The sequence below is a fragment of the Myotis myotis genome, unplaced genomic scaffold (genome assembly GCF_014108235.1).
Source record: "Myotis myotis isolate mMyoMyo1 unplaced genomic scaffold, mMyoMyo1.p scaffold_m19_p_1, whole genome shotgun sequence".
In the NCBI taxonomy this organism is placed as follows: domain Eukaryota; kingdom Metazoa; phylum Chordata; class Mammalia; order Chiroptera; family Vespertilionidae; genus Myotis; species Myotis myotis.
This window is the reverse complement of record NW_023416313.1, coordinates 175,017,047-175,038,605: the sequence shown is the minus strand read 5'-3', so window position 1 is coordinate 175,038,605 and position 21,559 is coordinate 175,017,047. Positions and strand designations below refer to the sequence as shown.

Sequence of the window (21,559 nt, the reverse complement as noted above, 5' to 3'; positions counted from 1 at the left end):
GCACCTTTGCATGCAAGATAACCCACGGGGTAGCAAATATTAAAACTTCTACTTATATTTATCTTAATATTAAAAACAAGGAAGAAATTAAGCTCTTCCAGTATCTAATATTTGGATGGATACCTGTGCCCTCATGCAGTCTTATTACCGGAGGGTCAAGGTTCACAAATAATGATATTTATTATTTGAGAAATTAAAATATCCAAATGCCTAGACTTATTTGATTGTTCTTCCCAGAACTTTTGTGGGTGATAAAAACCTTCACTCCAGGTTTGCTCAGGAGGTGCTGGCTGTGGGAGCCACACAGTGCTGGGTCCAGAGCTGGAAGACCCAAGTTCTAGTCGTGGTTCTTCTGTCAAGTAGCTGGCACCATGGACATGGACCACCTCTCTGGGCCTCAGGTTCCTCACCCATAGAGTAAGAGTTAGGACCTGTCCAGTCAATAGGCAAGGCTCCTTCCAGCTATAAAATTTTAGGATTCAGAACATAAATATAGAAATATTCTTGCCCTTTCCTTACCTCCCTTCCTTTGTAGTTTGTTTAAACACCTTCACTTTTTATGCCTAAAAGGCATTGGTCTGTTACTCAAGTGGTCTTTACTATACTTCTTAATTACTGGCTTCTTTTTTAGTCAGTCTCTTAACTTCCTACCTGCCTTTTCTGCAGCAATTGTCTTCTGCCGGAAGCCGGTCCATCCTTGCTGCTTGACACAGTCGCTGCAGGAAAGAAACATCTGCACAGCATATGTTTCAAGGGACCTGGTGTATATAGCATACTGTTCTTAAAATGTTTGCTCCCCTTAGTGCTATGTGTTTTAACCAAGGTCACCTCTCCGAGAAAGGTTGTTTCCCCAGGTAGGGATTTTTCCCTGAAGTTAGGGAGGGGATAAAACCCCTTAACTAAGTGCCAGGCGGGTAATCACTTTAACTACAAACAATCACGCTTAAGCTATATAATCTTTACTCCCTGGAATGGAGATAAGAAACGCCCTAACCTTTGCAATAGAAATTGACAGGATTAAAATCAACTGGTATAAATACAGATGTAACAAGACAATAAACACCAGAACTTGGCTGGAGATCCTAACCAGAACCTGGCTGGAGATCCTGGGTAGACCCTGACAAGAGGAACCTCGCTATGCTGATCAACTGAATGCTGTCTCCGTGACATTTCTTCTTCGCTGACTCCATCCACACCTTTGGGGACCCTTGGACCTGCTGGGGTTGGACCCCAGCAGTCTTCCTTCTATTCTGCTATAGGGGACCCCTAGTCTCAGAGAATCCTGGCTCAAATGGCTCACATATTGTGCGGACATGCATCAATTGAGCATCATGAAGCTTTACTTCAGTAAATTTTCCATATTTCTTTATTGAATCCTGTCTCTGCTATTATCTTCTTATTGACCAGATGACATGATGGCTCTCTGATTCTTTCTTGAAACCTCAGGTATCTCATCAGGGCACTATTCCCAGCCAGCAGTGTTCCCAGTTCACTTATTGTGATTAACAACAGCTTTACTTAGCACTCACAATGGGCCAGGAAGTGTAATAGGAACTCCCCATGATTATCTGATTCGATACCCTCAGAAGCCCCAAATACTGTTGTTATCCCCATTTTGCAGAAAAAGAAACTGAGGTTTAGACATTGGAATCCTTGCAATGTCGCTTTTACTAAAAATCCTTGAAACATTTAACTTCCTTAAAGGTCTTTTTAATTGTGGGGGTACTAAGACCTTTATTCAATTAGAATCCCTTCCCCTCAGAGAGAGAGGGTCTTCTCTCTCCCTCTGCATAACCTCTCTTTACCTTCCCTCCAACTTCTGTATTTTTAAAGATCTGTATTCACTTCCAATTGAACCTTTAGCATAAGCTCACACAGAAGCCCTGCTGATGCCCCAAATTGGTTTTATTGCAAACTCATCCCTATCACTTGCTCACTGAACATGGGCGTGTGGGGTCACAGCAGGTAGGTGGTAAGAACCCCTCAGAGTTTCTGTAGCAAGGACAAATGAACAAGGTAAGATTCTCGTGTCCATGTCCCTCCCGGGTGCGCAGGCACCCATGCCCTTAACACGTAGGCCCAGTGCTGGCCTTCTGAGAGATTAGCTGATATCAGGGAGGGGCATCAGGAATCCAAGGCCTGCATTCCTGTCTGTCCTGGGGCTTTGCATTGAATCATCTAGTGCATACACGATTCCCCCGCCCCCTCTGAATTCCTTCGGTTCAGCCCTGTTTTTGTTCCATTCCTGAGGTCCAAGGTGTGGGTTGTGAGAAGAGACAGCCAGGTGATGAAAGGGAGTGAGAGGATGGGCTCTATCTTCACACCTGAGGCTCTCCTGAGCCTGCAGAACCCTTGGTGACACTGATCCACGGTGTGGATTAGTGGCTGCTCTGGTGGTTCTCCCTAAGATGTACCCACAGAGCCTTCCTCTCTGCCAGTGGGGTTGCTATCAATTCTGCTGCACTGTGCTGGTAAGTCTTTGCAGATGTTTCTTTTGCCTCAGAACAGCATTAGGATTGGGATTTCTTTCTTCCATGGTACAGAGCGGCAAGCAGTTCATTTTATGTCACGAGGAATTTTTCAGTTGCCGCTCTGTTTTTATCCCCATTTAAATAAACAATATGAACACGAGTTATTGGTTGTTACATTTCTGTAACTAGTCAGCTTGCCTCATTACTTTGACTTATTAATTCAATTAAAGCAATTTACTGAACAGCTATCATTGCTTCGGGGACTACAATTTTCAAAACAAAAATTAGGACACATAGTCTGATAGGGTTTTGTTTTCTTTGTTTATGAATCTATTACAAAACCTGAACCACATTTAGGTGTTTACTGAATAGATTGCCTTAATTGTAAAGAATAAAATTCCATGAAACTGACCTTGCCCCAGGTCACAGAGGTAGGGCTTGTGCTTGATTCTAAGTCTATGGATTCTAATCAACTGCTGGATTAGCAAATGGAATTGCCTTCCCCAACCTTCCTACTTGAAACAGGCGTGATGACAGGGAGGTCCTGAGGGTCCAGCTGCAGCTGGAAGTGTTGTAATGTACCCCGCGAATCACAGAAGGACGCCTCAAGAAGTCGAATTAAAGAGTCACATTTATCTCCAGAGATTTCCAAGCGTCCCCTGCAGGGTGAAAGCGCCCCATCGAGAACTATGGAACTAAAATACATGCACATCGAACAGAAAAAAAAAAGAGTCACATTTATTGCAATCCAGGACTATGAGGGGCCATTTTGCTTTCCCAGATCTCATAGTGATAAGATGGTGGCAAATGCCCTAACCGGTTTGGCTCAGTGGCTAGAGCGTCGGCCTGTGGACTCAAGGGTCCCAGGTTCGATTCCGTTCAAGGGCATGTACCTTGGTTGCAGGCACATCCCCAGTACGGGGTGTGCAGGAGGCAGCTGATCGATGTTTCTCTCTCATCGATGTTTCTGACTCTCCCTCTCCCTACCTCTCTGTAAAAAATCAATAAAATATATTTAAAAAAAAAAAAAAAAGATGGTGGCAAAGCCAGACTTATATAGGCAAAGATCACAAAGGTATTGGTTACACCCCAAGGTTTGGAATGAGGAACCTGGTTTGCAAAAAAGCAGTTTACAGAAGCAGAAGCAGCATGTTATCTAAATTACAGTTTTGGGTCTCCGGATCACTGAATTGACAGAAACACATTATCTAGAGCCCTCGGGTCTGGAATGAGGAACCTGGTCAGACTTAAGCATGTTATCTCAATTACAGTTTTGGGGTCTCCAGAACACTGAGTCAATGGGGACACGTTAATTGGAGCCCTCTGACCTTGGGATAATTGTGCTGTCCTTCCCAGCTAAAGAAAAATGTGCTTTCTAAGACCAGTATGACCACAACCAATGGGATTTCACATTACAATCAATAGGGTATTTAATCGAATGGGATGATTTATATAATTCAGAAAATCAAAATAACTTTTCTATTGTTAAACAAAGCAAATAAGTACAGAAGCCAAACAGCAGGGTTAAAGTTAAACTATAGTGTCTACCTGAGATGATTGCTACCATATTTCAGAAGGACAGACTGACAGTGGAGTGACTCTTCATCATTTGATTGCACCATAAATAGAGGCCAATGTAGGATGCGCATTTTTCAACATGAAGGGATTCCAACCATTTTGGTTCATTTTATTCTGTAGCTTGAAATGTCCTTGCCCTGTGGTCAAGATTAGCTTGTTACCCTAACCTGGACAATAGTAGACAATTAAAAGAAGAGCTGTCTTCCGGGTCAACATTTCTTCCCTTGGATTTCCTGGGCTGTGGGCAATAGGAAAGCTTTTGAAACTTCTTTCTTCCTTTGGGCAGACTCTGGGCCCAGGACCCCCAGTTTCCCACTGTCGCTGCCACAGGAAGATACACCCCTAGTTCTGAGATGAGCCCAAACGACCTGGAATTCACTCACCAGACTGGCGCTGCCCTGCATGCTGGGGACACGGCAGGAAACAGACCTGCTCCCATGGCCGATGCCAGGGCCCTGAGTTTTCTCTGCCATGTGCAGTGCCGGGTAGAGTCAGGCTGCTTGCTCTGTGGGCTTCCAGCTGCCAGCTTTGCACAGGTACCCTCCATACCAACAAGGAGAGTGCCTGCTTCATGGTGTGTGTAGATGAATGAAGTTGATACATGGTGCACAGTAAACATGCAATGAGGCAGGTACTGTGAACTTTAGAATCATTGCTGTTTTCCGTGGCACTTGCCTTATTATGAGAGGCAGTGAGCATAATGGTTAAGGCCAAAGATTCGAGAGCTGCGCAGCCTGGGTTTGAAGCTCAGCTGTTGGAGCCAGGCAAGTTACTTAACTTCTCTGTGCTTCAGTTTCCTGCCTGGTACGGTTGTGAGAATTAAATAAATGATCATGTATAAAATGTTAGAACAGTGCTGATATGTGACGCGAATTAGCCGTTGTGTGAGAAGAGAATATTCACCCATAGGGGAGAGAGTTATGATTCTAGGTTTCCTGGAGACTGAGGGAGAGGACACAGTGCGCTGGTAATACTGCAGGAAGTGCTTCCCGAGAGAGAAAGAATAAATCACAGGTGCCCAGGAGAGAATTTCCCCCTCAGCCACAAGGCAGGCCCTCACCCTGGAGGCCACTAACATGTCCCACGTGTGGCGGGAAGTTTCCGAGGAGAGAGGACAGGACAGGTCTTGGGACCCCGATGGAACGTGCAGGGATCTCGGAACATGATACAGAGTAGCATCTGCTCGTGAAAACAAAACCTAGGCTCCCACCTACTGTCTAATGGGACTCTGGTCTCGCCAGGTGACCTTGTCCACAACAGGGAAACATGTTTGGGAAATACAACAGTGGTCGTTTAAACTCCATGTGGCTGGACTTGAAGTCGGTGGGAACAGGCCCAGTAGAGAATGGCAGCGGGTCCCCATGTGTGGGACCAGGCACCCAGGTGGGCGGTAAGATCAGGATGTACAACCCCACGGTGTGTATTTTAAATCGTATATCTTCCTTGTTATTTTAAGACATCTCCAAGAAATTAACACCAAACTAGGGGTTTTGTAGGGATGATTGTTTTAAAAGGATTTAGCCAAATTAAAAAGGACAGTTTATAGAAAAATTTGAAGCATAGCACTGGTGGAATTTGTCCTATAGATAAAGTTACAAAAAGTTAGTTATAAAATTAGTTGATATAGATAAATTATAAAAGTTTTAAAAGTATTAAATGACGAAGATTTAGGAAACATGGAGTATAGTGTAAATGAAGGTGAGAATTCATCATTCCTGGGGTGGGACTATCACACGGGGGCGTGGAGGGTGGTCCACCTTCCTGCTCCAGGTGGCCTAGCACTGAAGGAACTTCTAGGTTGAAAGAGATACAAATCTGAATGTGCCTTTACAAATCGAAGAGGATATCACCTTGCTCTGCGAACTTGTGGTCTGGCCATGGGCAGCTGTTATACGCAGCTTGTCAGCCAGGACACCCACCCTCTTCCTGTTTGGGATGGGGTGGGGGCAGGAGCTACAGAAGTTTTCACAGAAAAGCCTCCAGGACTGAGCTGTCATCACCTCACCAGTCAAAACCACCAATTTCTGAAGTGGCATATGGTATGATGCTCCCAGAGCAATCGAAATCTTCCTAATAGTTTACGTCTTCGATGAGGTTAAACATTGACTTAATATTCGTAAAGTGCATAGAACAGTGCCTGTCCCTCATATTGTGTGACATAATTCATCAAGCCTAAAGTGCTAGGATGTAAGATGTCATTATTTTATTTTTCTATTAAAAAAAAAACAACAACAAAAATCACTGCCACTTAAGCATCTATATGTATAAAAGCCTAAGCAACCGGACGATTGGATGACTGGATGACCCGCTGGTAGCTGTGACGTGCACTGACCAGCAGGAGGCAGATGCTCAACACGGAAGCTGCCCCCTGGTGGTCAGTGTGCTCCCACAGCCAACCTCCATGGTCCCTTCCCCCCACCCCCAGCCAAACCTCCCATGGCCCCTCCTCCCAGCTGGCCAACCTCCCATGGCCCCTCCCCCCAGCTGGCCAGCCTCCCTTGGCCCCTTCTCCCAGCCAGCCAACCTCCTGCACCCCAGTCGGCTGGCCCCCGTTGGCCCTGATCACTGACCAGGTTGAGGGACCCCACCCGTGCATGAATTTGTGCACTGGGCCTCTAGTTGATGATAAGACACCTGCTAGTTTCAGAATGTTAGAGTAAGAAAACTCTGCGTCTTAGTATTGATGGAATATGTTCACTGTTCATTTAGAACATCTTAGATATATTTTCATTGATATAGAAAATGTTCCTTTAGGGAGCCACATTCCCTGCTTGGGGTCCATTGTTATTTAAAGAAGAGTTTGCAGAAGCTGGAAGCTGGGATAAGCAACAAGAATGGGAGGCCTGAGCTGACATGGAACAGCAAACAACAGGGCAAACAGTGCCATATATATTTCATTTCACTTTATTGAGTACTTTCACATCGCTTATCTTATTTGATCTATTTTTTCCCATGAAAGCAGCTACATATATGTGTGCACCTTTTATAAACATATGCTCAGTAGAAAAAAAAACATGTAGAAATTACACTTAGAGATAAACCATATCTCCATACAGAGACGTCTTTTTACATAAATAGCATCATCTATGCAATTAAAACAAAACTGGGACACCTTAACTCTTGTTATATTTTTTTTTACAAACCCTTTTTTCCCTTCCCCACTCAATGAGTCAAAACAGTGTTGCCAGCCTGATGTGTACCCTCCACACCTTGCCCTCTGGTCTTGTCATCATATAAAACCAGCTCTCCCCTGGAGGGGTGGCAATGGAAGTTAGATGTGGTAGAGCAGAAGGAGCAAGGAAAAGGAAGCCGGAAATCCCGATGACGCGTCTCAGCTCTGTCCCTTTGTTGCAGGGATTAACTGAGACGTGTGTGGAAATGTCCTGCAAACATTGAACTTTTGTTTGGGTCACATATACATGAATGAAACGAATGAGCGCATCTTCCTCATTCATTGGGCCTCCCCACACACCCACACCCACTCTGAGCCAACCCCACAAAGCCCCTCCAAGGAGAGTCAGCTTGGTACATTATAATTCCAGACCTCAACCTCACCCTTTTGTACAATAGTATTAATATTCGTGTCTTGCAGGTGGTGTGTGAATTAGATGAGACCATGTCAAGCATTGGCACACATTTCTGGGTTTAGTGTCAGTTCCAATTACCCCAAGGGTTGAGGAGAGGAGGGGTGTTGGTTGGCTACTGACTGCCCCCAACTCTTCCAGAAACACTCCTTCCTCACACTTTGTTCGCTGTACTTCAGCGCTCTCTCTCTCTCACTCTCACACACACACACACACACTTGCTTCTAACACACATCTTTACATCACCATAATAGGGGAATGGATCTAGTTCCGTGAAGTTGAAATACATTGCCAGCTCAATGCTGGTTTGCTGAGCCTGGAACATAGGAGACAAATAAATATTTATGGTTGATGATCCCTCCTCCATCATTTGCAATGGAAGTAAGGGTTTCGTCCCAGTCAAATAGCAGAACTGCAAAAGGTAGAATTCCCAGACTGTCAATTAAAAGATTAAAGTCTAACAGATCGTTGTGTGCCTTTCCTGTTATGACTCACTGGGGACAAAAGTAAACAAGCTCAGCTGTATGGCAGGCCAGGGTGACCGTGGCCCACTTTCCACAGGAGGAATATGGTTCATCTGCTTCTCAAGGTGATATGCTCCTAACATAACATTCTAGCCCCAGGTTTTCTGTAAATCACTTCTGCTGCCCTTTTAGCTCGTGGACCAGCGAATCACCCCAGACATGCTATCTTCTCCTGCAGACAACACCTCCCAGCCCACCTTTCAAACCTCGAACCTGCACAGAACCAGGCTTTGGGACAGCTCAGCCAACCACCCCTGGAAAATGCTTGATTGTATTGGCATCATTTTCAATGTTTTCATCTATTTTTAAATTTTACTAAGACAGGCATATGGTTGTGTTGTTTGTTTTTTTTTAATGTAAACTGGGCAGAAAAGTTTAAAATAGAGGGTAAAAGTCACCTTCTCCCAAAACCCCATTTCCCCAATAGAGCTTTGTGCATCTTTCAAGAAAACAGTTATAAAGTGTCTCTTAAAAGTTTTCGACAAATGTGGTCATTCTTTACTTAATCCACATGTTGACTGCTATTTTCATGAGTGGGCGTGTCCTGAAGATCTCCCCCTGTCAGCACAGCGGGTCCCTCCCAGGGACTGCACCTCGCTCCTATGTGGGGAGGGCAGGCCATAGAATATTCAATCCGCGACCTGTGCCCACGTCCCCCCATTGCACACTCTGCTGCGGGAACAGCCTCGTCCATAGATCTTGATGTATCTGGAGGTAAATTCCTAAAAATGCAAACGCTGGAGCAAAGAGGGTGTGAATCTCATTGGTAGTTAGTTAACTGTATGCATATCTGTCTGTGGGATTAAGGTTTCGGTGCCTATTTCCACGCCGCTGTCTGAAAATACGTTGCAGTCTGCTCCCCCTCAAAAGTGTCAGATGTGTGACCACCGTCCCAGGCCCTGCCCAGCACTGGGCCTGCTGTGTTTACACAGCCTCCCTTCCTGGGCTGTGAAGGCTGTGGTTACCCAGGGCCTGCTCTCCTCCTCCTCCTGGGTGAGCCTGGGAGGGAAAGTGCTCGCTGAGACCCTGAGAGGCGCTGCAGTGAAGGTCGGCTTTCAGGAGGGAACAGTCCTGGCCTCTGTGCGGACTCACCTTTGCTCTGCCCCGTCCCCACCCTGGTCAGCACACAGCAGGGAGCAGCGAATCCTGAGCCGGGCTCCTCCCCCGCGTGTGGGACGCCTGTCTCGGTGCCACCCCCTAGACGGGAGGAACAAGCCAGGCCCTTGTGTGGATGTGGGCGCGCCCCGGTTTCTAGAACTTGTGTGTGAGCCCATTGCTTTTTAACAAACGGAATCCTAGTCATTACATGGGGACCCGAGAGGGTCTGCACTCAAGCTTCATCTAATGCAGCGGTTCTCAACCTGTGGGTCGCGACCCCTTTGGGGGTCGAACGACCCTTTCACAGGGGTCGCCTAAGACCATCGGAAAACATATAATTACATGTTGTTTTTGTGATTAATCACTATGCTTTAATTATGTTCAATTTGTAGCAATGAAAATACATCCTGCATGTCAGATATTTACATTACGATTCATAACAGTAGCAAAATTACAGTTATGAAGTAGCAACGAAAATAATTTTATGGTTGGGGGTCACCACAACATGAGGAACTGTATTAAAGGGTTGCGGCATTAGGAAGGTTGAGAACCACTGATCTAATGGGAAATATCTCCCTTGTCATTTGTAATCATTGGGGGCGGGGGAATAACTTTTCATCGGCGTCATCATACTTTTCATGATTTGTTACTTTCCTGGTCATTGCTCAGCTGGCACGCCAGCTCCCCTCTGGCGACGCCTTGCTCAGCCGGGACTGCTGGGAAGTGCAACACCTGCCCAGTCCCTCATTTAAAAAGTGGCCAAAACTAAAAGGAGTCGCAGCCCACAGCACAGCAGGAAGCTGCACTTGCTGAGGTGACAGCCTGCTAACCCGGCCTTTGCCACCTGAGGAAGGTGACCCTCCTCGCCCCATGGGAGGTCCCTGTCACCACCCTTCCTCCCCCACACGCAGGGCAGCCAGTTCTGCCCCCTCCCACCCATCAGGAGTGTGAGGAAGGGAAGGGGTCAAGGTTGTAAACATCATTCACATTCTCGCAGTTGAGTAACAGCTTATAAATAGCTCTTCTGTTTCGATCAACTGTACTTACATTATCCAAAGGGGAAAGAACATCTTTTGCCTCTTTGAAGTAGGTGAATATTTTATTGGGGTTAAAAGCAAATACACAAGCACACCTTCTGGTTGGTTACTCTGGAACTTCAGTTTTCCATGCAGGGTAATTGTTGTGGGCGCCCAGAGAGAATAGCCCAGGAGGGGGTGTCACCAGGAATCTTCATCCGGTGGGAGGGCACCGCGGACATGCGACAGGCCCGGTGAGTCATGCTGTGGCCATACTTTTTCTCCTGCTGCTTTGCCGCAAGAGGAAGGAGGAGCGGTGAGGTCGAGGTAATTTTGTAGAACTGATGCCTCCTGTGGTTCTGAGAAAGCCAAATATATCATATAAACCATTTCCCTGTGCACGGCAGCATGGGTGGCAGGCCTGGCAGGGCCCCAGCTCGCAACCCAAGCCAGGGCCCTGGCTGCGTTTTTAAAACGGCTTTCCCCGGAGCCTCTTAGAATTTGCTTTGACCCAAGGGCCCATGTCTCCTGAAGAGAACACCGGTCGTTTTTAAACGTGAATTGTAGAACGGCGTCCGTCTTGTTTCCTTCCTTACCCCACCCTTCTCTCGAGGAGCCTCCTGTTACCTTTCCTCTTGCTCCTTTTGACGTCTGATCAGGCAGCCTTTCTAGAAACCCTTACTCAGAATCCTTCTCTCCTTTGTCCAAACTCCCCCCAAAAGTGAACTCCCGAGAAAGAGCTGAGTTTGCCCTGAGTCTTGTCCAGCAGGATGCATGCAGGGTTTAAAGGGAAGGGAGAACTCTCCAATCTCCAGTCTTGTGTTACCTGCCATTATTTCTTATGTATTAGGTTGTGTGTGTGTGTGTGTGTGTGTGTGTGTGTGTGTGTGTGTATACGTGTGTACCCTTCCTCCTCTATTCCGCTGGAAAATTAAAAGTATTTTAGATCCACATCAAATGGCTCCCTCTCCAAGAAGTTATTTCCACCTCTCCCAGGACAAAGGAGTCTCCCGCTGTGGGAACACCCATTTTACCTGTGTTTACAGATTGACAGTTGCTGACCCATGAACATATCCACCCATATCTAGGTGCCCTTCAGTGGATGGTGACCTCCCCAAGTGCAGCCATCACGGTGCTCCCATCCCCCTCACCCAGGGCCTGAACCTGAGGGGGATTCTACTGCACAAATGCCAAGTTAAAGGAACCCCTGTTGCCGAAATCGGTTTGGCTCAGTGGATAGAGCGTCGGCCTGCAGACTGAAAGGTCCCAGGTTCGATTCCGGTCAAGGGCATGTACCTGGGTTGCGGGCACATCCCCAGTGGGAGGTGTGCAGGAGGCAGCTGATCGATGTTTCTCTCTCATCGATGTTTCTAACTCTCTATCTCTCTCCCTTCCTCTCTGTAAAAAATCAATAAAAAATATATTTAAAAAAAAAAAAATTGGATTATTTTCCTGGCATTTCACGTAATCGATATGCAGGAACCCCTGCCGGCCACAGGTGTTCAGAAGCCACTCTGGGTGTTGAGTTGTAACTCCGATAAGCAGATAAGGGCCACAGCTTTCTCTGTCCAAGGAGTCCACGGGGCCAGATCAGGTCCTTCTGCCATAGCATGTTCTGGGCTGTGTTTCAGCTCCTGTCCCTTTCCTCATTAGTATAGCAGTGACCGGTCATCAAAACGTAGCTTATGTTTTGAATGTAGAAGGCCAGTGTTCCATTGACAGTGGTCAGCTTACAGGGGGAAATGAGGATAATGTGACCTAGCCAGTGTGTGGCACACATCCTTTCCACTTCTGAGTTCTGTCATAGAATTTGCAGAACACGTCTCGGAAGTTTCACTGCTCATTTTCATTGATAGACATTATGAAATAAGGCGGTTGAAGGAATTATGGGAGACCGTCGATCATTTATTGTGCTATACTCTAGACCAGCCGTGGGCAAACTACGGCCCGCAGGCTGGATCCGGCCCGTTTGAAATGAATAAAACTAAAAAAAAAAAAAAAAGACCGTACCCTTTTATGTAATGATATCTACTTTGAATTTATATTAGTTCACACAAACACTCCATCCATGCTTTTGTTCCGGCCCTCCGGTCCAGTTTAAGAACCCATTGTGGCCCTCGAGTCAAAAAGTTTGCCCACCCCTGGCATAGACCCTGCTCGGCGCTTTACGTATGTCATTTTATTTAATCCTTATAACAGTTCTATACAGTGGGTCTCATTTCTCCCATTTTTCAAATGAGGAAAGAGAAGCAGAAGTGGTGCAGTGAGCGTAGGTAACTTCTCCCCACTTCGCTTAGTCTGTCGGTGGCGAAGCTGAAGCTTGAATCCAGGTCGATCAATAGCAAAATCTTTGTTCACTGTGTTCTGCCGCATTTGATGTGAGGACTATATATGGGAAGTGAGTGGCAGTTGTTTTTTTAACTCCAGGAGAAAATAAACGACCCTAATAATTGCGTGTTTTCCACCAGCAGGGAAGCAAAGGGGCCTACCGGTACCACTGGCAGAGCCACAACGTCAAGCACAGCGGCGTGGACGACATGGTCCTTCTCTCCAAGATCACAGAGAACGCCATCGTGGAGAACCTGAAGAAGAGATACATGGACGACTACATTTTTGTATCCTTCATTGGTTCCTTTGGACATTTCTAAACGCGGTGACAGTGTCCACAGGAAAACGTGGCTTTAGTCCTGGTGTAAGAAGACCCATCTGGTCCTGGCCAGTGTGGCTCCGTGGTTAGAGTGTCTGCCCACACACTGAAGGGTCGAGGATTTAATTCCTGGTCAAGGGCACATACCTGGGTTGCAGGTTCAATCCCCAGCCCTGGGTCGGGGTGCCTGTGGGTGGCAACCAATCCATGTGTCTCTCTCACATCCATGTGTCTCTCTCCCCACCTACCCTTGGGCCTCCCTCCCTCCCTTCCGCTCTCTCTAACAAAATCAATGGAAAAAATATCCCCGGGTAAGGATTAACAACAACAAAAAAGAAGATTCATCTGAAGGCCCTGTGCTCACGTCATTTTCACCCTTTCAGAATGTGGTTGTGTACTTTTTTGTCCCTTGGTTCAGGCTGTGGGAAGGGCAACGATGATGCTGGATTATTTTCCTGGCATTTCACGTAATCGATATGCAGCCAGTAGCCATCTATTTTAATCCATGGCACTGTGTCTTTGACGTCCTCTAGCCACGCACATGGTGTCTCCCACCCCTGGTGGTCCAGAGAAAGTCCTGACCTGCAGAGAATTCTGTCAATCGCGCTCCCTAACTGCAAAGCAGTTAAGTCTCAACTTAAAGAGTTTAGAAACGATTGCTCCATGCAAAAAATGTGCAATTTGGTCAGTTTTTCTGCATCCTTATGTTTACTAAAGGAAACCTGAGAAGTGAGGATAAGCTATTGAAATGCCTGGCATTCCTGAGTTGTCCTTTACGTTTCGATTTTAGCTTGCCAGATGCCTGTTTCAAAAATATTCTTAACATTTATTTCAGAGAGGAAGGGAGAGGGCGAGAGAGATAGAAACATCAATAATCAGAGAGTATCATTGATCGGCTGCCTCCTGCTAGCCCCGCCCCCCCCCGGCCCCACCCCTGTTGGGGATCGAACCCGAGACCTGGGCATGTGCCCTGACGGGGACTTGAACCCTGACCTCCTGGTTCATAGATCAATGTTCAACCACTGAGCACACCAGCCGGGCTGCCAGATGCCATTTTTTATGGGACTTCTAAAAATTCAGAATGGAAATTTGATTCAAATGCGTGTTGACTACATTATAAACAGAGAACTGTGATACTTAAATTCTTACAGGATTCAGGAGTTGTGTTTGGTGCAGCTAGGTAAAGCTCTCTTCGTGGAATGATTGCAGCGTTGGTCACAGACATGTGGAGATTTGTGTAAAATCTGTTGGTAGCGCCAGCAAGTTTAACTTTGCTGTTGGCGCCTTTGAAGGGATGGTGTTGTGGAGGACCGTGACAGGTGGAGTCTTTGCAACCCTCGTAATGCACCTTTCAGATTTTAACCCCCAAAGCATGGGGAGAGTAGTTTTCACACCAGTAGCTTCTGCTTATTATTCACGCTGCTCATTTGACTGTTGGTTAGAAGCACCCGTACCTACGCAGCAATACTTGTGCAGGGACTGCCTGTCTCAACATTAGGAAAGTTCAATGCACCTGGTATGTATCGAGTGATACGTTATTCTGAGGCACTTGGATGGTTCTTCCCAATGCTGTGCTGTTTCTTATTTACCATAAGAGGTTTTTTTGTGTTGTTTTTTTGTTTTACCGAATATCTGGGTAGTTAAATCCCTAAACCCTTGCTTTTAAGTGTGAACAGCTATATTTGGATTTGTCAGCTGTATTGATCAGGGGTGGCAGCTACCGTCTGCAGACAAGATCCTGCTCACTGCCCATTTTATAACCAATGTTTTATTGGAACCCAGCCGTTCTCCGTTGTTTTATTCTTGTCTGTGGCTGCTTTCATGCTACAATGGCAGAGCTGAGTGGTTGCAACAGATCATCTGACCCCGAGGCCTAAATTAATTACTTTTGTGGCCCTTTACAGAAAAATCTTTGCTGACTCCTAGACACCTATGCAGAACTGCCTTTAATTTAATTGGATGGAAGCAGTTGTATTCAGCTGTAAGATTTCATTTTATTTGCTCAAAATTATTGAAATATGCTCACTTTTTCTGGACATATCATCATCAAAATATTTAAATCCCTTTTATGTGCAAGATCCGTGGCCCATGGAAACTGGCAGGGGGTAGACTAGAAAAAGGTGCAGGAAGCGGATCTGGGCTGCCTGACTTTGAACCTTACTCTGCTTGGGCCTGGTGACCGTAGGACCTTTTGTCATCTGTGTGTCTTGATTTCCTTGCCTGTAAAGTGGGAATGACAATAAAATCTCCCGCATGAGCTGTTGCAAGGTTAAATGAAATGATGAATGCAGTAAGTACACAATAAGCATTCGTTAGTATTATCATAGGCTAAGGCAAGTGAGTAAGCTCCTCCCATATTTCTGAGTTATATTCCAAAAATTCGATTGTAAAGATGCTTATTGGAAATTGAAATGCTTGTTATCCTGAAAAACTTTTAAATGGAGGATTGGGTTATTGACAAGCCTATAAAAGGCTAAGTTCCACAGAATGTAGTTGAACAAATTATTTATTGGAATGTTCTTAGAATGCAGGCTCCACTTCTTACATTATTGACATAGAACATGGATTTTGATAAGCTGGATAAGAAAAGAAAAAGGTGGTGTCAGTGGTTATCAGCAGGCAACCCAGCCATCCTCATTTCTCCCCACCAGGATCGTTTATTCCTAAAACACCAGGATCGTTTATTCTTAAAACACCAGAGATTCGTTGAGGACAAGGACTGTCTCTTGTAGACTTTTTTAAAAAAACAACGTTTAAAAAACCCTTTAAAGTAATACATTTCATTTAACATGACTTGTAAAATGGAGTCCAGCAGAAAGGAGAACACTAAAATCACCCAAAATCCCACCATATAGGGTTAGTGTCTATATAACCCCTTGCTTTATATTTTTCAACTTATCCACATATAGGCATGTGTTTATGTGTGCTTTCTTGTTAATTCTAACAGAAATGGGATCCTCTTGCATTGTGTGTTTTAGTTTCCTGCATAATTCTTGGCATGGTGCATCATATTACGTGTTCATTGAAAATTTGTTGACAATTAAGACTTGCTTTTTATATTCAGACAGCAGAATTTTTAAGTGACTCACACAGAGGGGGCTGATTACTTGCCTCTGAATTAATGCCTTTGAATCAATGACTGACTAATCGTGTACTTTACCAAGGAAGTGAGTTAGTTGACCACTAATGACTTCGTGTCTTAGAAATCTGCCCACTCGATAAATGAGAAACTCAGCATCCATGTGCTTTCATCAGTAGCACAGGGCAGCTCTCAGCTTTGAGAAAGCTTGATGGGTCTGTTGGATGTTTACGAAAATAATGCCAAGGGTGGAGCTGCAAATCTTTTCCTCTGATAAGTGATAAAAGCCTTCTTTATCAGTTCAGTGCTAAAGGAATATTATTATGATAGAGTAGCATTATATTTTTTAGAGTAGCATTATTTTAAGTCAAAAGTGTTTTCCCCCCTCTCTCTCCTAAGCTTAGTAGTTAAGGGAAGAAGAGATTCAATTTCACATGAAATTATAACATTGCTCATTTGACCTCTTCTACATTTAATACCAGCACATTGTCTTGTTTTGAAGGTCAGCATTTGGAACAATCCGTTATTAATGCATTCAGCCTGAATGCTCTATTTTTTCTACATCAGAAAAATATCTACTTAGAAAATGCTACCACGGTTTACCAATACACACACACACACACACACACACACAATTTTCAGCTATTTATCCTAAGACAAGGAAGGTTTGATTAACCATCCATTTTTCCTGGATGTTGCCACACTCCTTACAATTCCACTCGAAAATCTCTGAGGAAAACATTGCAGTATTTGCGCTTATGCCTGGCATCATTTGTAGCCACTTGGCTGACGACAACGGTTCTATGCAAAAGCACTCCCTGCCCATTTGATCCAGCTTTCTCCAAACTTGTTTTCGCTCAAAGACCACACTCAAGTGTGTTTGGCATCTTCAGCCCTTGAATTAGGGGGTGAGATGTTTGTGCCAGACCAACCGGAGCTGAAGGCAGTGCAGTTGTTCTGAATGAGGTTTGGTCCTTGGCAGTCAGTCACGTTGGGGGTGGGGGCACCACACTGCAGTGAGGAAGGTTGGTCTGGCGGCTGGAGCCAGGGCTCAAGTTCCAGCTTGACCTTCTCCACATATGTCTTCAGGCAAGTTGGCCTCGGCTCCCCCCCCCCCCCCGCCCGCCCCCCCTCCTTAGAGATAAAAACAGGGAAATCCATTAGGTTGGTGTGGGTGGTTTGGGGGAATTCGTTGGTTATTGGAATTTTTTCTTAAGTTAAACTTTATCTTTGTTTAATAAGACCATTAAAAACAAACTTACAGAAGCTTCACTACCATCACATTTCATAAAAGAAAGAATATTTTTAACACTCCCAAAATAGAAAGGAAATAATTGAAGAATAAAGGACAGTCTTTTACATTGAATAAATTGAGCTTTATGAAAAATTCAGGGCATTGTTTCTTTGTCATTCTTGCTGCAGATCACTGTAAACTCAAAGATCCCCAACAAGCATTTGAGAACCAAGATCCACTGGGTCCTTTCATCTTGCGAAGTCTATTAAATAAGATGGCATTTATGTTACAGATTTCTGGGTTTTTGTTTGTTTGGTTTGTTGGTGGGGGTTTTTTTTGTTTGTTTTTGGTTTGGTTTTGTATCATAGCCTGGTAGCCCCATACATTTTCAGAATTAACCTTGGGCCACACCTTCATTGCTAAAGATTATGTGGTAGAGACAATGATGGAAACGGCTTTTTCCAAAGGCACACCTGAATTATGTAGTAGGGAGTGGGAGGGAGTATTTGAGTCTAGAGAAGGGACCCAACTCAGTAGGAGGCCCGTGTGCTCAGGGAAGTGCTGAGGTGTCTGCAGACCCAGCCAGGTGGAAAAAAGGCGGGCAGTTAGATAAACAATGAGGCCAAACTCTCACCTAAAATAACTAAAATATGTTTGTTTCCTTTAAATCCAAGTTAAATTCTCTTGTCTCAATTCTTCTGTTTCAAACTAAACTTTATTTTCCGGGACTCCTCCTAAATAATACGGCAGCCCCATTATTTATGGGAAATTTAGGAGTCAGCTACAATTTTCCCTCTTTCAACCTCAGTCATTGATTGATTCAGGCTTGGCCGAGTCATCTGAAAGAAGTTTTTTTCTCTGAGTGTCTCCTTCCCAGGCCTTAATCAGAATTTATGTAGCTGACTGAGTCAAGACTCTACAATATATCTCTTTAAATAGCAGGTTATTCACAGTAAAAAATGTTGGCTCCTATAGAAGCTCTATGCAACCCAACCCATATGTATTTGATAACCAAGGGCTCGGTGGGCGGGAAGGGATTGCTGAGCAGGTGCTTTCTTTGGCTTATGTCCTTGGGTAGCTCTTTCTTCTTCGCATGCAGTGACCAGTTTGTCCAGGACAGGTGGCAGTCACGGCATTCCCCATCACAACCAAGGGAAGGAGCACCCTTCTCCATGGAAACGCCATACCTGCCCAAGTTCGTTTTCACCTGCAGATAAATGTAGCCAGACATCCTCTTCTTCTGAAACGAGGATGGTCATAGCAGGGCTCTATTTCTTGAAAATTGTAAGAATTGCTATATTTTGAGAATCAGAATGAGGGCCAAGCCTCATTTATTCAGTTTTGATTTGGTCCCTACCATGTGGTAAAGATACAGAAAAAAGTCAACAGCTCAGCCAACTTAGCTCAATGGTTGAGCCTCAGCCTATGAGCCAGGAGCTCATGGTTCGATTCCCAGTCAGGGCACATGCCTGGATTGTGGGCTTGATCCCCAGTGTGGGACATGCAGGAGGCAGCCGATCAATGATTTTCTCTTCATTGATGTTTCTATCTCTCCTTCTCCCTTCCTCTCTGAAATCAATAAAAATATATTTTTAAAAAATCAACGAAGAGAGATAGAGTTTTTAGTACTCAAAGAATCACAGAATCTAATTTATGAGGGACCATAGGCTCTCGAACACCTCTCAGTCCAGCAGGAGATCCTTGTGCTGCCAATTTAGGGTTGCCAGTAAAATACAGGATGCCTGATTAAGCTTGAATTTCAGATAAATAAGTACCTTTTTAGTAGAAGTATGTCTCAGATATTGCTTGGAGCATACGTATTGGGATATATATGCATAAATTATTTATTGTTTATCTGAACTTCAAATTTACCTGGGCATTTTTTATTTTATTTCCTAAATCTGTCAACTCTACCAATAATAATATCAATAATAATAATAGCGACAATGCCTGCTAATCTTAGAAAGGCAATATAGCTTGTTGATTAAGAATGGGAACTCTAGCCCAGCTAGCATGACTTGGTGGTTGAGTGTTGACCTGTGAACCAGGAGATTGCGGTTCGATTCCCTGTCAGGGCACATGCCCAGGTTGCGGGCTTCTCCCCTGTGCAGGGAGAAGCCAATCAATGATTCTCTCTCATCATTGATGTTTCTAGCTCTCTCTTCCTCTCCCTTCCTCTCTGAAATCAATTTAAAAAATGTAGTTTTTTTTTTTTAAAAAAAGAGTGTAAACTCTAGAACCAGGTTGCCTGGGTTTGGAGCATAGCTTTGCTACTCACTAGCTTGTGACTTTGAGCAAGTTCTAAAGTTTCTCTATGCCTGGGTTTCTTCATAGCAAAATAGGATTAAAGTAGTAACAGAGTTGTGATTAGGAGCTTATATTAGTACCATATAATGTGTATGTGTTTGATCAGTGTTATTAACATTTAGTCTACAGCATTATAGACATTTCTTATCCGATTAATAATTTTAATAATAAATTTATCTGTTCTGAATTTTTGCCTAAAAAGAAGTAGGCCATTAATCAATCTATCGGTGGCCTCATCTGGCGTTGGCACTTGAAATTACATTTGCTCATGTCCCTCCTTCTGTGACTCTGGCGACTTTTAGTTCTGATTCACTGTCTCATTCTCGTTTTATCTTAGTGCCATGGACTGCCCCCACTGGTTCCATCTGGGTGTGCTTTTCAAACCACCCCATCTTCTGTACTGTCATTTCAAGTTCAACCCTTTCAGGTCAGAGATCTTTCTGGTCAGTGAAAAAGGAAGCAAAATTGCAACCGAATCATTCTGCATTCCTGCCTTTGTGTATAAATATTAATTTTTAAATATTGTATGATTTATCCAACTTTTGGCTTATTTGTGTTCAATAATAGTACCAAAGCTGCATCTCAGAGGTGTTAACATGTGACAAAACATGCATCTTGAAGTATATGAATTAAGGAAATTGCATCTACAATGCCAGACATGATGCTAAGCATTTTGTAACATCGAATTCTCAAAACAGCCCTATTGAGTAGGTCCTATTTTACCCCACCATCCATTAACTGCAGCTTACAGATATGACTTACCCAAGGTCAGGAAGAACTGGACTTGGGGAATGAGGCCATCTGACCAGAGTTACCGCACTGCTCTATTAGACACCTGGATCCTAACATAAATGTAAATTTATAAATGTTTCTTTAGGGGAAGAAATCTCATAGGTTTATATCTTCAACTGCAAAATTTCTAAACAGTGGGAAATCATTGATTAAAAGAAACAATTTTGAGTATGTGTGTGGTTTAGAGTTTTTTCAATGTTTTCTTTTTTTATGATTTTTTTCCTCTGTGAGGGCAGGGACTTTTGTCCAGTGTGTGTATTTTGTTCACTGCTGTATCCCCAGCATCTAGAACAGCGCCTGGCATGTTGTAGACACCCAGTTCAAACTAGTTGATTGCTGAATGAATACATGAAAATGTCTTTTTGTTACAATAACACTTGATTAAGAATGTGTCGTAGAAAAGAATTAAGACAATATGAACACGTTCTCTGCTGAGAGGACTTCCTGGATTCCCCATGCAGAAAAAACACCTCCTTCCCCTCAGCCTGATCTGTATGGGTTTGTAATTGTCTGCTCTGAATAATATAGATACAGCTCAGTTCCCTAAGCTTTGAAAGAGCTCATCTTGTATCCCTCTGTCTGTTAAATGAGTGCATGAATACATTCTTAGTATCCCTAATAGATAAGAAAGGTCCCAGGGAAAAATAATGTCATTTGAAAAGAGGAATGATAACTGCTCTTTCACTCCTTGGTCATTTCTGTTTTGTTTTGTTTGTTTTTTTCTAGTTGTGTGTCACCAGTCTTAAAGGAATAAGCTTCCATTCATTTACTATTTCTTCTTGTAGCACCTTGGTAATTAAGTTCATTCCTCTTCCTGGAGAGGAACAAAGTCTGAGCTAGCTGGTAATTGCCTTTGTCTTTATTTGTAATCTTTTAGAAAACAAGTACACAAGCTCTTCCTTGAACAATCGTGAATTTTTTATAACACCTGGTTACTTAATTTAAAAAACATGTGTAACTATGAAGATTAACAATGGACCTTAACTGGATATAAATTCAGACATATATAGGATCCGTCTTAATCTCAGTCAACCCTTTCAAGCAGATGCCATATTTTGGGGATAAGGAAATTGAAATGTACCAAGGAGCGGTAAGTTACGTGCCACGGGAATTACTGCAGTGTTTTTGGCTTCTTTGATGCTGGGTAGTTTTTCTTGATGTTGGCAATGCATTTGCATTTCCTTAATATGAGTTATTATTGGGAAAACTCAAGTAGGTGACATGTTTGA

The 21,559-nt window shown here is 44.0% G+C and overlaps 1 protein-coding gene and 1 long non-coding RNA gene across 9 annotated transcripts in view; both read left to right on the top strand.

The window, feature by feature from the left end:
- Positions 1 to 21,559, top strand: part of MYO1E (myosin IE) — a 189,614-nt gene that overhangs the window by 66,852 nt on the left and 101,203 nt on the right. For 4 of the 7 annotated variants that reach the window (XR_004966726.1, XM_036303216.1, XM_036303205.1 and 1 more), the window contains exons 2-3: positions 12,740 to 12,886; positions 21,331 to 21,420. Coding sequence is in view for 4 of the 7 variants with exons in the window: in XM_036303216.1 (XP_036159109.1) it covers positions 12,740 to 12,886; positions 21,331 to 21,420 (237 nt within the window). In the remaining 3 variants the exon portion in view is untranslated. Of the gene's footprint in view, positions 1 to 12,739; positions 12,887 to 21,330; positions 21,421 to 21,559 lie in introns of those variants that run through there. The other 3 variants (XM_036303235.1, XM_036303228.1, XM_036303197.1) reach the window with 2 other exon arrangements.
- On the top strand, positions 13,134 to 21,335 carry LOC118652952. Of its 2 annotated transcripts, none has more exons than XR_004966730.1 (3): positions 13,134 to 13,542; positions 19,876 to 19,981; positions 21,208 to 21,335. It is a non-coding gene; the product is annotated as an uncharacterized LOC118652952 (long non-coding RNA). The 2 variants fall into 2 exon arrangements; XR_004966729.1 differs by lacking the exon at positions 13,134 to 13,542 and adding an exon at positions 13,840 to 15,208.